Source organism: Rhinolophus sinicus, linkage group LG13 (genome assembly GCF_036562045.2).
Source record: "Rhinolophus sinicus isolate RSC01 linkage group LG13, ASM3656204v1, whole genome shotgun sequence".
NCBI lineage: Eukaryota > Metazoa > Chordata > Mammalia > Chiroptera > Rhinolophidae > Rhinolophus > Rhinolophus sinicus.
In genome coordinates this window covers 3,819,581-3,834,107 of record NC_133762.1, presented here as the reverse complement: position 1 = coordinate 3,834,107, position 14,527 = coordinate 3,819,581, and the positions used below count along the sequence as shown (strand labels likewise).

Here is a 14,527-nt window from a genome sequence, read left to right as displayed (position 1 = left end):
CCGGGAGCCCTCCTTGTTGGCCTGAGTGAGGCCTTGTGACTGACCTCCTTGTCGACTTGAGTGTTTACATTTATACTGAAGCAGGGCAGCCTCCCCCCGCTGCCGGTGTTATCTTTCAGGATAAGAGTCCGGCTGATCCTCAGGGATCTCCTCCCCTCCAGAATCAAAACGTCTTGGGAAATAATTATCATAGCACTGGCTCCACATTGAATTTTACTGTGTCCCAAGACATTCACGGTTATTTATAACAGTGACCTGTTCCCTCTGCCTGCAGTACCCTCCTCCACCCCCTTGCATTCCTCACCTGTCACCGCATCTCTGAGTCCTACCTTATCTACCCTATTTGAAATTTGACTTGGAGGGTCTTTTTTTTTGGACAAGGTTTTGAAGTGAACCCGCCTAGCTGTCTCAAAAGCTGACAATTAGGAATGTAATTTTTAAAGAGAAAAGTATAGGCACAAAATTGTGTCATTTGTGCTGAAAGCCATACCAAACCTAGATTTAATACCTGACCTAATTATTGTTTCAACATTGCTGGTCCAGCACCAGTAAAGTAATGTCACATCCCTCTCTATCCATACCAGAAAGGAGAGGCTATGTATATCTGCATGATGAAAACTCTTGCCACTCCCTTCCTCCCAAAAGACGCCCCCTCCCATAATCCCTTCCTAATAGCTCCCTTGTCCCACCTTTCTTCCTTTAAAAATCTGCCATTTGTTACAAGCCCTCTGAGCGCCCTCCTAGTTGCTAGATGGGATACTGCCCGATTCATGAATTGCTTAATAAAGCCAATTGTACCTTCAAGTTTACTTGGTTGAATGTTTATTAACATGTGAAAAAATAGTGATCAGATGACATCGGAGGGTGCAAAACTTGAGTATCGCCAGTGCTTCCACGCCTGGTTTGCCTAGAAGTTCCCCAAGGGGGGTGGCTCTGGGGACAGCACACTGACCCCTTCAGCGGTGTGCTCAGAAAGCAATAGATTCCTACTGAAGGACTGGAGTTCCTGGGCTACAGCAAAAAAAAGCATGAACGGTGTGGTCACTCACTCCCGGGTTGTGAAAGCATTCATGAGGCCCAAGGAACAGAGGTTAGAAAGTTTATCTGAGAAGATAAACACCAGCAGAGAGGCTGCCAGGGGCAGAGTCTAGAGTAGAGAGAAGCCCCAAGATCCTGTTTAGCTGGGGTTTTATATTCTCCAACCAGGATGTACATTGCTTTAGTCTTGCGTTGTGGTCAGCTTCGTCCATTGGGGTGGAGGAAGGTGTAGTTAAACTTGTTACCACAACCTTTGAAGATGTATGAACTTAAGTTGGGGCCAAACGGCTGCCCCAGGCCTGTTTCTGTTTTACTGATACCTATCTTACCACCTTTGTACACTATATTGCGTGCGAACTGCAGCGTATCTGTGCACACATATGTAAATACAGTACAATGAATGACACAGTAAACTGAAATGTTAATAGATTTTGAATTACAGTAGTACCTCGATTTTCAAACGTCTCCGTTGACGAACATTTCAGTTTACGAACGAATTACGTTAGAAAACCGAGGTACCACTGTATTAGAATGCATGGCTGATGGCCGTTTGTTTCAGTTCCTAGTATATTGCTGTTCTTATGGCCCCAATGACAGAAGCTACTCATTTCTTTCTAGTCATGCTGTTACCTTTGTCCCTTTTATCAGGGTGTGTCATCTCACCTAGCTTGTCTAGAACCACCAAGTGGTTTCAGCAAACACTTGCTCAATATAACTGTGCAGGTGTTATTTGCAAAAACAGGACAAAGGCAGCATCCAGAATTCCGGGTCACTGACCACATTAGACTCAAGGACTGGCCTGTTTGTCCTTGAAACCACATCCTCGTCACAGCCTCAATGGGAGGAGTGTATCTCCCCATCCTTTGACTTTGGAATTGGCCAGGTGGCTTGCTTTGATGAATGGCAAGCAGGCAGAAGTAACTGTGTCAGTGAGTGTGGTCCCAGGAAACCTCAAGTGTTCCCTTCTTGTGCTTTTGCCCAGTTAGCTAACTTGTCCAAGGAGAATGAAACGTGTAGAACTGAGCCACCCTCATTAATCCAGACCTGCAGTGAAGTGGAGCCACTGTGAGAAAAAGTGGCTATAGCGTAAAACCTGAGGTACTCACCTCACCACCTTGTTTTTAGAGCAGGCCTCCTCGGAGGTAACAGGGTGTGAGGGGTGTGATTACGCATCTAGGAGCCGTGAGGAACCTGGCCTTGGCCTGCGCCCCAGGCAACTGGGACGCCCTCCCCCCCAATGTCCTGAACACTGGGACAGGCTAGCCCTCTGCTGGAGTCCCATCAGCTGACAGGCAGGAGCTGCGTTCCCTCTAATTCTTCACAGCAGTAATTCATTCTTTGCATGATGTTTGTATGGAGGGTTAAATAAAAACTTCCAAGGATGCTGGTTCCTGCGAATCCATAAAGCCTGGCTGCTTGGAATAAAGCTTTTGTTATTCTTTGTGCAGAAAAACACACAGCAGGGATCACAGATTCTTACTGGCAATGTTGAGTTTTATTAAGAATTTAAAAATCTAAACATTTGCTAGAGGACTGAGCAAGCTGCCTGGAAATGATGCCCTCCCACATTTCCATCTCAGAGCTGTTCAGAAACCTCAGCGCACGGTACCCCAATGACACGCAACTTGGCACCAGTGAGTGCCCTTTGTTTTTACTATTTGTAGAAAACTGGCATTTAGAGTTCAAGATTTCTATTAAGCAATGCTCACGAACTCCTTTTTGCTGATACAAACAAGGCTACCATTCCATGTTCAGAAAGCAGGACGTGTCCCAAGTGGACACGTGATACGTCCTTATAGGAGCTCAGGCCACACAGCTCAGGACCCATTTGTGACTGGATCTTCTTCCATCTCCTCTTCATCATCATCGGTGGGGCCTAAAGAAAAACATGAAGCCGGAGTCAATACGGATGTTAGAGAACGTGCTCGCTCAGTACGTGAGAGCCCTTCTGTGAGGTGGCTGCACCCTAGGCCCTGACTAGGTACAAAAACCCAACCGCAGGCTCCGCCTCGGAGGAGCTTCCAGTCCACAGAACATACTAGGTCTTTGGCAGGTACTGAAGGGAGGGTCAGTTCCCACAGACAAGGGTCCCAAAGGTGCTTCATGGAAGGCAAACTCACTGCCTCCCATCCTGGCAAATCCCTCCTCCATCACGCAGCCTGCAGCGCCCCATGTCCTGGCATGCACTCTGCTCACTGTGGGCTCCTCTCACCACCTTCTCCCCAGGCCTGCACTCCACGCACACTGGCCTCTTCAGTCTAAGTGTGCAAGGCTCCCGTTTACCACGGGACTTCCCTGTGCAGCTCCCAGCGGTCCTCAAACACTTTGATTTTAGGACCCAAAGAGCTTTTGTTAATGCAGATTACATTTATCAATACTAGATTAGAAACTAAAACTGAGTATTGTAAAAACCAGTCATTTATTAAAATAAATCCATTACACGTGCATGTTTATCTTTTTATAAAAAGTAGTATTTTCCAAAACAAAAGGTTGTTTTAGAAAAGGTTGGCCATGTTTCATATTTTTGCCTATCTCTGTAAAGCCTGATGAACAGCGGTCTGTTATATTCTTGTACGGGCTCCATCATTCCACCCGTTCCAGTACAAGGTGTGGATTGAAGGGTATGCAGAAAATCAGCCTCGCACAAATGTGCAGTTAGAAAAGGGAGGGGTACCTCACTAGCCTCAGCAGACAGTTGTGGGTATTCTTTTTGGATACTATGTCAAAACTTGACAAAGCGGTGGTTTCTTCAAGGTTAGTTTGCAGTGTAGCCTGAAACCTTACCAACAAGCTTTTTATCGTCTCTGACTTGAAAACCCATCAGTCTATCTTGTCCTTTGAATGGATCATTTCCACATGCATGATTTTGTAACATCATTTGGAAAACACGAGTTATGCATGTCTCCCAAATGCTGACCCATTCATTTTACAATACCAAAAAAAAAAAAATCACATTCAGTAATACCACCGATTTCCTCTGAAAAGTCTGTATGTCATGGTTACCGTTGTGGGTAAAAGTTTTCCAGCTTATATTTCTGCTTGATATTTTGAATTTTAGCCTTGGTAACAAATACCATTAGTTGTTGTCCTTGAAGCGATAAGCTCACTTCATGTTTGCAAAGAGGCCTGCTTCTCAACTGAAACAAGGGCAAATAACCACCGCAGTTATACGCAGACATGCCTCCCGCATACCCCTCTTCTGTCACGCAGGACAGCAAAAACATGTGCACTCCATGGGTGATAGTTAATACAATTAGCAACTCTCTCTGCTTCGTGAAGGACACACTTAAGCAAATACGATGACTACTAACGTCCTCCATGCACTGCTTGCTTTGATCTGTGCCGAGGCACCAGCTGTTTTATCCACCATTGCCCCTGCACCACCAGTGTAAATGTTAACACAATGAAAAAAGTGTGCAAGACCTTGGTGTTATTATAGCAAGTTTTGACCTCACTAACCTCCAGGGGCCCAAACACCACACTGGTCTAATTAATGTCTCACTCACTTTTAGCTTCAGTTCAAACATTATTTCCCCAAGGAAACTCCCTGAGCTGCCAGTCTGGCTAGAGGTCCCCAGTCACATTCATATCAAATCTTGAAGTGTACATCATTTTAAGTAGTTTTTACTTAACGTCCCCAGTGCCCAACAAGGTAGCATTCAAATGCTGGAAGAGCTAACGCTTATCAAAAACTTGCTAATGTCAGACCCTGTGTTAAGTGCTACCTGTATCTTACTTCGCCCTCCCATCAACCTTGGGACTATTGGGACTATTATTATCTCAGATTTAAAGATGAGGAAACAGATTTCAGATTAAGTGGGGATTAAGAAATTTACCCAAGGACAGAGCTGGCGAAGCTCTAGAGCCTGTGTCCTAAGCTATATCCTATAAACAGAGGGTGCCAAAAAATGTATACACATTTTAAGAAAGGAAAACTGTATTAAAATTGTAATGCTCAATATATACCGGTAACAAAGGATGAATACAAGTCATGTGTGACGTCTGCAATGACAAGAGGGGCTCAAAGTGGTTCCCATCAGCGTCCAGACACTTCTGATGATGGCGAACTACTGCCTGAGCAACGTTGACCAAAGTGTCCATTTACATACATGTTTTTGGCACCCCTGGTATACACGAGTAGAAGTCCACACTGTGCCGCCAGGGTTCAGTGTGGCCTCATAGCCATGAAACAATGTTTTGCTTCAGATGTGACATGCAAAGCCCCAAGTCCTATGATATAACATTCTAGATCAAAGCATTTCTCTTCAAAGAGCATTTAAAGGGATTTCGTAAACATCACATCACACAGTAATGAGGCACCATTCTGGCATTCTTGGCTCATGGCATCTAAACGGTTCTGGAATCTCCTTGGGTACCGTAACTTTGGGAGCACAGAGACAGAACATGCTTTCCTGACCTGATCTGCGTTCTCTGCCAGGTATCTGACCGGACTGCAGCAAGCCCTTCAGCCGCTCCACTTCAGCCAGAGTCGATGCGTTCGCAATGGCATTCTGCAGGACAGGGACAATGGAGGCGACAGTCAATTTCATCTGAGGTCCAATCACCCAGAAAACACCTAGAGATTCATGTCAACTCTTTGAGTTGGAACATTAAATAGTTTTGTGTTGGGGGAAGAATTTTACTGGCACACTGAAATCAACCCTCAAACCAAATCATCAATTTCCAAAGTTGGTAAGAAGATGCAGACCCTCCTACAATAGAGAAAATATTCGCTGCACGTCCTTAAAACTTCAGCGAATTGAGTTACCTATTTAGATGGTGTTCCTGGGTAATTTAGAAGGCAATGTTATAAAATTAGGATATCTCCCTGCTCCTCAAGCAGGATCTTTAGATAGCAAATCTTTGAAAATAAAAACTAAGACAAATGTTGAGACAGCACTCAAAGGTAACTATTATAACTGTCCAAATAAACACATCCTGGGGAAATGACAATGCCTCCACTTCGACTGGCTCATATAATTAATTCAAGTCAAAGTTTGGTTAAATAACAGCTTTAAGCTAGTTTTTCCTTATACAGAAAGATAGCTGGATTCTAACATCTGTGTGTGTGTGTGTGTGTGTGTGTGTGTGTGTGTGTATAAATCTGCAATTGTCAGAACTTGGTTTATTACACAATTTTGTGTCCTGAACCCATGGCAGCTACTCCAGCCAGAGAGTCCTAACACATTATTTACCTTGATTGCTTCTACATCCCCTGGAGACGGCCCACCTTTCTTTTTGTCAGTTGGCAAACCAGCACCTGGATTGAAACTTGGGAGGGGAGGGAAGAACATAACTGTCAAATCCAGACGGACAGAAATTGCTTCTCTTTTACTTTCAAAAGCTTTTGAAAGTAATTCAACCAGTGTAGTATCTTATCTTTGTTAACAAACTGATACAAGAAACTCTCTCCTTCAGAAACACCACCCAGTTCATCTCCCTGGCAAGAAAGCAGGATGTATATAATGTCCCATGAAGACCGAATGCTGAGATATCTGCGTTGCTAACCTCGTAGACATCTCATGTGATGTATGGACCGCTGATGGTCACGATTATCATCACACAGACTTAATACTGTCATTAGTCACAGGTGTTCTGTTAACTTCATAGGAGGCAAACTGCCTGACAGACAGTGTTTCTGAAGGTGAAGTGGAGTGAAGTTGGATATCCGTATCTTACGTTTTGCTTCTCCTGGCAATATCCTTTGCAAGCTGTGCACCCCGTTTGCCCTTGAACATTTTCTCTGCTTCCTGACGCTCCTACAGCAACACCACACACAGAGTTAATGGAAATAGGAATACCACACGCATTTAGATGCAGTCCTCAGAAAACATGGAAGAAAATTCTCCTGAAATACTCTGGGCTGGTAAAAATACCACAAAGCCAATTTCAAATGAAAAGGAGACACAGTGGTCTTGCCTTCTCTCTACTGAAGCTCCCTGAAGAAAGAAAGACCCTCTCCTGGGTTCCAGGAGGGGCTCCCAAGGAACTAAGATGGTTTAAAAGAAAAAACAGAACTCCCAATAAAGGGAAAGTCATTCTAACAATTAAAGCTGCTGAAAAATGGATAATACTAAGTTCCCCCTAGGGAATGGTCTGTTGTTGACAGTGTATCTCAGGGATGAATGCCACATCAGGCAGCTTTAACTCAAAGCCCTACCATAAACTCTGCTGTGGAAAAAAAAAAAATCTTACTTAACGTTTTCTGTCCCACATTTTTACTAGAAACCAATGGTAAAACTCATTAGGCAATTAAAAAAAATCAATTACAAAAGGATAAAGAAAAAACCACAAATCTATAACGACAACCACCAGAATAATACTTACTTTTAGTTTCACCTTCTGGAAATCCAGTACTCTGACTTGTGGAACTTTGTAAATTACATACAGTCTATAGTGCTTCTTATTTGTCACAGGATTTCTTAGAATACTACAAGAAAAGAAACAATATAATGCCAATCTTGTTTGCAGCACAGTAGTCAAGGTCTGTTTTAATAAAACCTAATGAGTCTATAAATTAAGGAGAAGTTCACCATTCTTCATATTTAATTTCAATACATAACAATTTAAGTAAGATTAAGAAAATTTTAATAGAGCACTTGGCCCAAAGAAAACATTTTCATTATTTGTTTTCAAAAGGTAGTTTTTACTAACTGGTTGTTTTAAGGTCACGACTGGTAAGGGTGTTGTTTTAAAGGACCTCACTGTTGCCACCAGATTAATTTCCTACCTTAGATAAGTCAGTGATTTGAGAGATGCCAAAGGGTCCAGATCACCCTGCAATAGAACAGCGACAGATAAGTACACAGATGCCACTCCATGTTTCGATACTTTGAAATGGTGGCTGCCTCTGGGGTGAGGACTCATGTTTTTTTCATTCGTTTTACTGCTCCAGGACTTAGCGTGACACTAGCACATCACAGATGCTTAATAAATTTCTACTGAATCAACTGGTGAATAAATTTGAGCTTCTTAAACTTAAAATCTTCTGCCTCAACAGCAGATGACGTCTTCATGGGTTTTTATAAAACATAATAAATACATAACAAGTTTGGGGATGGGGTTGAAAAGTTTACAGACACTGTATTGTTTAGAAGGGTAAAGGTATTGATTAACTTTAATCAATATGTATGTTTTAATTCCTAGGATGCTAATTATGAATAGTCTATGTATAATTTCTAAATTGTGAAACTAGAAAAAAACGAATGAACAACAAAGAAAGTGCAAGAGAGGAAGCAACAATAAAGGTGAGAAAGAGAAATGCAGAATGGGTGGGACAGTTTAAGTTCTAGAAAAGACAAACTCAAATATATTAGTAATGACATTATATGTAAACAGACTAAATACTTCAATGAAAAGACAGACTTCAGACTGGATTAAAAAAAAATGCTATCATGCAGCTTTCAAGAGACAAACATAAAATATAAGGAAGGCATAGAAACCTGAAAGTAAATTTTGGCCGGGAAAAGATTTATCATGCAATTACTAACTGTTTTGGTCTGTTATCGCACATAAAATAGACGTCAAGGTAAAAGATCATTAATAAGATACAATCACCACACAATGACAAAAAGGTTCAGCAGGAAGATATCAACAATTTAAAATGTATATACATTAAATATGATACCTCAAAATATATCAAACTAAAACTGACAGAACCACGATCACGTGAAGGTTTTACACACCTCTTTCAGTAACCGATAGGACAAACTCAGCCTTCATCTTTGCAAACAGCTTTCCACCCAATTGCAACATATATTAAAATACAAACGGCCCCTATCGTGCCACGTATTTCCTAAAAACGTGCACTTTGGGTTGAATCCCTCATATATTTTAGAAAGGGCAGGGCCTCTGGCCTCAGACCAGTGCTTTCTTATTCCTGGCACAAGTATTCCTTTGGGAATCTGAGGAAAGCTATGGACCTCGTCCATTCGGAAAGGAACAATCAGGGAAATAGGGAAGGAAGGGAAGGGAATAACAATCCAAAACAAGTTATATAATGTAGACTTAAACATCCAGTGTTTCAGTGAAAAATTTAGGTTATAAAACAATATTCGTATATAGTACGATCTCAATCTTGTTAAAAAATTATACACACAGAGCAATTTAAAAGCACAAAAAGACATAGGTTGAAAAGACCACATCCAAACAGCGAAAATGAAATTTGCCCCTTATCTCACAGGAAAACTAATTCAAAGTAGATTACTGATCTAAATGTGAAGAGTAAAACGACAGTTTCTGGAATACAATTGTCCAACAAAATTTAATGCATGTCACATATGTAGTCAAACATTTTCTAACTATATTAAAATACAAAAAAGAGGTGGAACTAATTTTCATGATGCATTATTTAACCTAATACCCAAAATATTATCATGTCGACATCAGTGTAACAAAAGCATTGATAGTTTATCCTTTTTTTTGTAGTAAGTCTTTGAGAGCTGGTATGTATGTCAGTTACAGTAAATCTCAACTCAGAGTAGACACCTGTGGCTAGTGGTTACCATACCGGACACTACAACTTTAGAAAACAACATGGGCAACTTTCTTTATGACCCTGGGGTAAGGCTGAAGCTTTACAGACCATCAAAAGCACTAGCAGCAACAACAACAACAAAAGATTAATTGAACTACACTTAAATTAGAAACCTCCCCATCAAGACACCTTTGAGAGTCAAAGACAAGCTAGAGAGGGAACAGATATTTGCAACACATACTTGTAACTGAAAAAGTTCTGATCTTGACTTAATTAAGAAGACAATGAAAAAGGATGATGAGATAATTTTCTGGATTTTCCAAACTTTCTATAAGAAACATGTAGGACCTTTACCTGTTTACCTCCTCCCTTCAAATACATTTTCTTGAGTGAGAAAGGTGAAAGGATTAGGAAGTACAAATTAGTAGTTACAGAACAGTAATGGGGATGGAAAGTACAGCATAGAGAATACAGTCAGTAATATTGTAATTAACTATGTATAGTACCAGGTGGGTATTCAACTTCTTAAATTATATAAATGTCTCACCACTATACTGTACACACACCTAAAATTATATAAATGTCTAACCACTATACCGTACACCTAAAATTAATATAAAATCATACTGAATGTCAACTGTAATTAAAAAACAATAGTCACAGGGATAGATAGAACAGCATACGAAATAGAGTCAATAATATTCTCATAACTACGTACAGTGTCAGATGGGTACTAGACTTTTTGGGGGGATCATTACATAAATTATATAAATATCTAACCACTATGCTGTATACCGGAAGCTAATATAAAATAACACTGAATGTCAACTGTAATTAAAAATATATATATATATATATATAGTCACAGGATGTAAAGTACAGCATAGGGACTATAACCAATAATATTCTAAAAACTATGTACAGTGAGACATGGGTAATAGATTTATTGGGGTTATTTGTGAGGTATATAAATAACTAATCACTACGTTATTTTGTACACCTGAAATTAATTTTTAAAAAATGGAAAAAAAAAACCTAACATAACAAAAACTCCATTTCCCCCTGCTCGACTTACCAGCTCCACAAGACTGTTGTTGGTGAGAATGAGTTCTGTGAGACACGGCAGAGCCTGATCAAGGCCCTCACCTATGCGGCTAAAATAAAAACAGAAAGATGTAGTAAAAGTGAAAATTAAGTAAGCTAACAATTGTATCTAGTCCTCGCTCAGAGGATTTCAGACTGCAAAGTCGGAACACCCTTAGAGACCTATCTTCCAATACCCTGTGACAGAGGGGAAATGAGGCATAAAGATGAAACCCTGTCTGAGATCACAGGGGTGGTGAGAATGGGATGATTTTAGAACCCACGCCTCTTGAAAGCTGCCTGGGGCTCTTTCCACTACGACACTGTCCAAAGAAACTAAGAAATGTGTAGAACAAATGATGTAGCTCACTTCATGGTTTTCGGGCGGGCAGCACAGAAATATAAGTGATTCTGCACTCACAGCTCAGCTACAAGACACACACCATGATTTACTCCTGAGAAATATGCCTATTTAAGAAATAGCAACCCACCACCCAGAACTTCTTAAGGACATTTTCTATAGACCTTCAATAACTTTTCTCCAATAAAATTTACACAGAGATAAGAGGGTCAAAAAAAAAAAAATCTCAATTCCAATAAGTAATATTTTTAAAATGTGTTGTAGTTAAAGAAAAAATGGCAGAGGATATGAGGGAAAAGAATTACTTTCCACTAGCAGACACTTACCATATTCTGTTGTTGTTTACTAACAATGTTTTCAGTCTTCTCAACAAAGGAAAACCATCCAGTTTCCTGATTTCATTGTCAGAAAAATCAATAGCATCAAACTGGTCCAAGGTCGCACCTAAATTTTCAATGACAGGAATCTTATACCCTGTAAAATGGAGGAAAAAAACCCCACACAAGTATTAATATAATTAAAAGGCACCTTCAAACACTGGCAGTATCACACGGTCATTTGACTCAAAGCTTCCATTTGTTCAGAACGTGTTTACCTAGCACCTATGCCTTACCAAACACTGCAAGGTACTGGCACATAAAATGAGGAAAAAGTTGCAAGTCCCGGCTGCCATGAAGCTTACCGTGTAGCAGTGGTCATGAAGGTGTTGATGACAACGAGGATACTTAGGGACATTAAGTGGTAGCTAACACTTGTAAGGGTATTTGCAAGGTGCCTCCTACTGTTCTAAGCAAGGCCCCAGAGCTAGTTAAGTGGCACAACAGGAATTTACAGTGAGCTGCTTATTGCCAGTGTCCAAACCTTTTTCATACACAGGGGACAACATTTCTCTTTTGCCTTCCCACAGATCAGCTTCATACAACTCATCAGGATACCCTCATGATACCATGGCAGTTTCCCCTTACTTCACCTCCCCCATCTCCAATCCAGGGTTGAAGGTCAATGATTTATACCCAATGGTAAATCATTCTACGAACAATTCACTCAAATTCTCACTGACTTGTCTAACATGGGCTTAATTATTGTGCTAGATGCTAGAAGCGAAGAAATGAACCCAGCCAAGGTGAAAGGAAGGCCACAGTTCAGAGCTATAGGGGCTACATCAAAGTTAAGTGCTGCACCAATTATCCTCCACACCCCACATGCTTCAGACTTCAAGACCACAGAGGTCAACCTGGGCCGGGAAAGTGAAAGTGGTCCGTTACTCTCCAATTGAATCTTTCTCTAAGAAACTTAACTGCATCAAAATAAAAAACAGGGCAGAGCCTGAAGCACGGCAGCTTCTGAGACTCTACAGGGCCTGTGGGAGCAAATCTCAGGCCAAGACTGTACAATCTCATCCCTGGAGAAGCTGCTCTTCGGGTCCTTGTAAGGAAGATGGTGAAGAAAATTTGCCTTCATTGGTGGATGTGAGCTTTTGTGTATTAGCTTTTACCTGTTCTTGCATGTGAGGTGATTTCTGTGCTGTGATCAGGGGTTGAGTAAATTCCCCCTTTGGTCTCATCCTCCCGAGCAGGGGACACATGAGGTGAGGCTGCTTTTCTGTCGTGCTGTGAGGTGATGGTTAGCTTAGAGTTAAAGAAATTCTTGATCAGAGGTTGAGAGAATTTCCTTTGTTCTGTTTCGCCCGCATCAGCAGAAGTGGAGAAGTAGCTAAGTTATATCAGGACGACGTGACAGGCACATCGCCAGGCCTTGTTGCTTATGCGGATGAACTGGCCCTTCGGCCAGATGGGCAGCGTTCATATCAGTAATTGCCCGACCCTCCCGGAACTGGCCATTCCCTGAGGGGGAGGCGGGAACAAGAAACTTGGCTCTAAGCTACATCTGAGAAAATATTTAAGACAGACCTCAGCTGGCAGTGTAATTGTAATTAAAATTTCGTCATTTGTCATTAGTAATTCTTCATCATTCTGACATTTTGAAGACTTCCAGCAACACAGCTTACACCACCAGGGGATGTCCTGACTTCCAGCCGTGGACCTGGTGAGGGCTGGCTGGTTCCCGGCCTCTCCAGTGTTAGCCTTCTTGAGAACTCTTAGCATTTTAGAAACTTGTATGCAGCTTGCAGCTTGCAACATCAGAAGATGCCCTAACTTCCAGCAACAACCACCACCACCACCACAACAGCAACAGCATTCTGGAGAACTTGTTAACAGTTTAGAAACTTGTATACAGCTTGCAGCTTGTAACGTCAAGGGACGCCCTAAGTTAAGTTCCAGCAACGAAAAACGGCAGCGAAATTCTTGGGAACTAGCAAGCAGTGGTGCGGGAGACGCCTGAGTTTCTCTCAGCTACAGACCTGACAAGGTTTTGACTTACGCCTTTTCCTACGGTTTGGTGAGCTTTTGGCACCTACTATAATAGTTACTATCCTATAGAGCTTATTACTGCTTTTGGATACTCCTTACTGATGTTATTTGTGTATTTAGCCGAGTGATTTTTGATCAATACTAAACATGTGTTGGGATCTCTTAAACTTATAAGTATATGTACTCCTTTGACGTGACCTTGTTATCAATGTATATAGTTTAGTCTTAACCACCTTTACTTTCTGTCACTAGCACGTTCTATTAATTGCCTTTGCCTTTTGCTTTTACATATTACTAAATAAATTTATTAGACATTGCTAAATACATTCATTAGCTCCACTCTAGCGTGTAGTCCTCTGCCCTTTCTTTCCCCCGCTCTCAGGACAGCCCTTCCTGGGATCATCTTCTGACGCGCCGATGAAATAGCTGCATTCTCAGCGTCTTGCCAGGCCTTACTAAGGTCGAAATAGCTCCGGGAATCTGATTAGTTCGGAGAGCTTTCACCACTTACACACGACACCCGGCAGAGCAAGCCTCGAGGGAACAGTTCACTCCATAAAACGTCCTGGTAAAAGGGAACTATCGGACAATTGGAGCTAATTAGGACGGAAATATTGGGGCGACAATCGCTTTTGTTCCCGACTTCGTTGCCTCCCTCACCGATTAGAGACAATTAACACGCATCCTACCTATACTCGCACTAGAACGTATGGACTGAGTAGCAACCACTCGGTGTATCTCCCCGGCCCTCAAACAGCGCGGCCCGAGGAAGCGTCCGAGGAGGCCTCACGGAGGCCCGCGGACACGGACCAGGAAGCCATCGAGTCGGCCCTGGAGCGAGGACGGGCCAGAAGCCTAGGAAGAGCCTAAGGGATCGTCATTCGGTAGCGCCGGCAGGACTCAGGCCGCGGCGGTCCCGGCGCAGCCGCCCGCTTTGCGGCCCAACCTGCAGGCACGCGGCGGCGCGGAGGCGAGGCCCGGGGACGGCCCGCCCTCTCCCCGGACTCACCCCGAAGGTCAAGCTCGCGGTCCCGCACGGCGTTGGTGTACTGCGCCGCCTGCTCGATCAGCTCCGCCGTCAGCTTCACCATCCTGCCGCCCCCAGCTCCCGGCGCACGGCCCGCAGCTGCCTCCCGCCACACACAGGTCCCGGCCTGCCCCGCGCCCGCCGCCAGGCAGCACCAGTCGCACCGCCGC

At 42.6% G+C, this 14,527-nt stretch overlaps 1 protein-coding gene across 1 annotated transcript; it reads right to left on the bottom strand.

Moving 5' to 3' along the window:
* Positions 1 to 2,511: 2,511 nt before the first annotated feature.
* On the bottom strand, positions 2,512 to 14,499 carry SNRPA1 (small nuclear ribonucleoprotein polypeptide A'). The gene is made up of 9 exons (XM_019726624.2): positions 14,340 to 14,499; positions 11,285 to 11,432; positions 10,590 to 10,668; positions 7,769 to 7,815; positions 7,366 to 7,468; positions 6,718 to 6,797; positions 6,234 to 6,309; positions 5,456 to 5,549; positions 2,512 to 2,914 (listed from the first exon to the last, which is right to left on the bottom strand). Exons 1-9 carry the CDS (start codon positions 14,419 to 14,421, stop codon positions 2,856 to 2,858), a joined length of 768 nt encoding a protein of 255 aa, XP_019582183.1. The 5' UTR covers positions 14,422 to 14,499; the 3' UTR covers positions 2,512 to 2,855.
* Between the last annotated feature and the right edge of the window lie 28 nt (positions 14,500 to 14,527).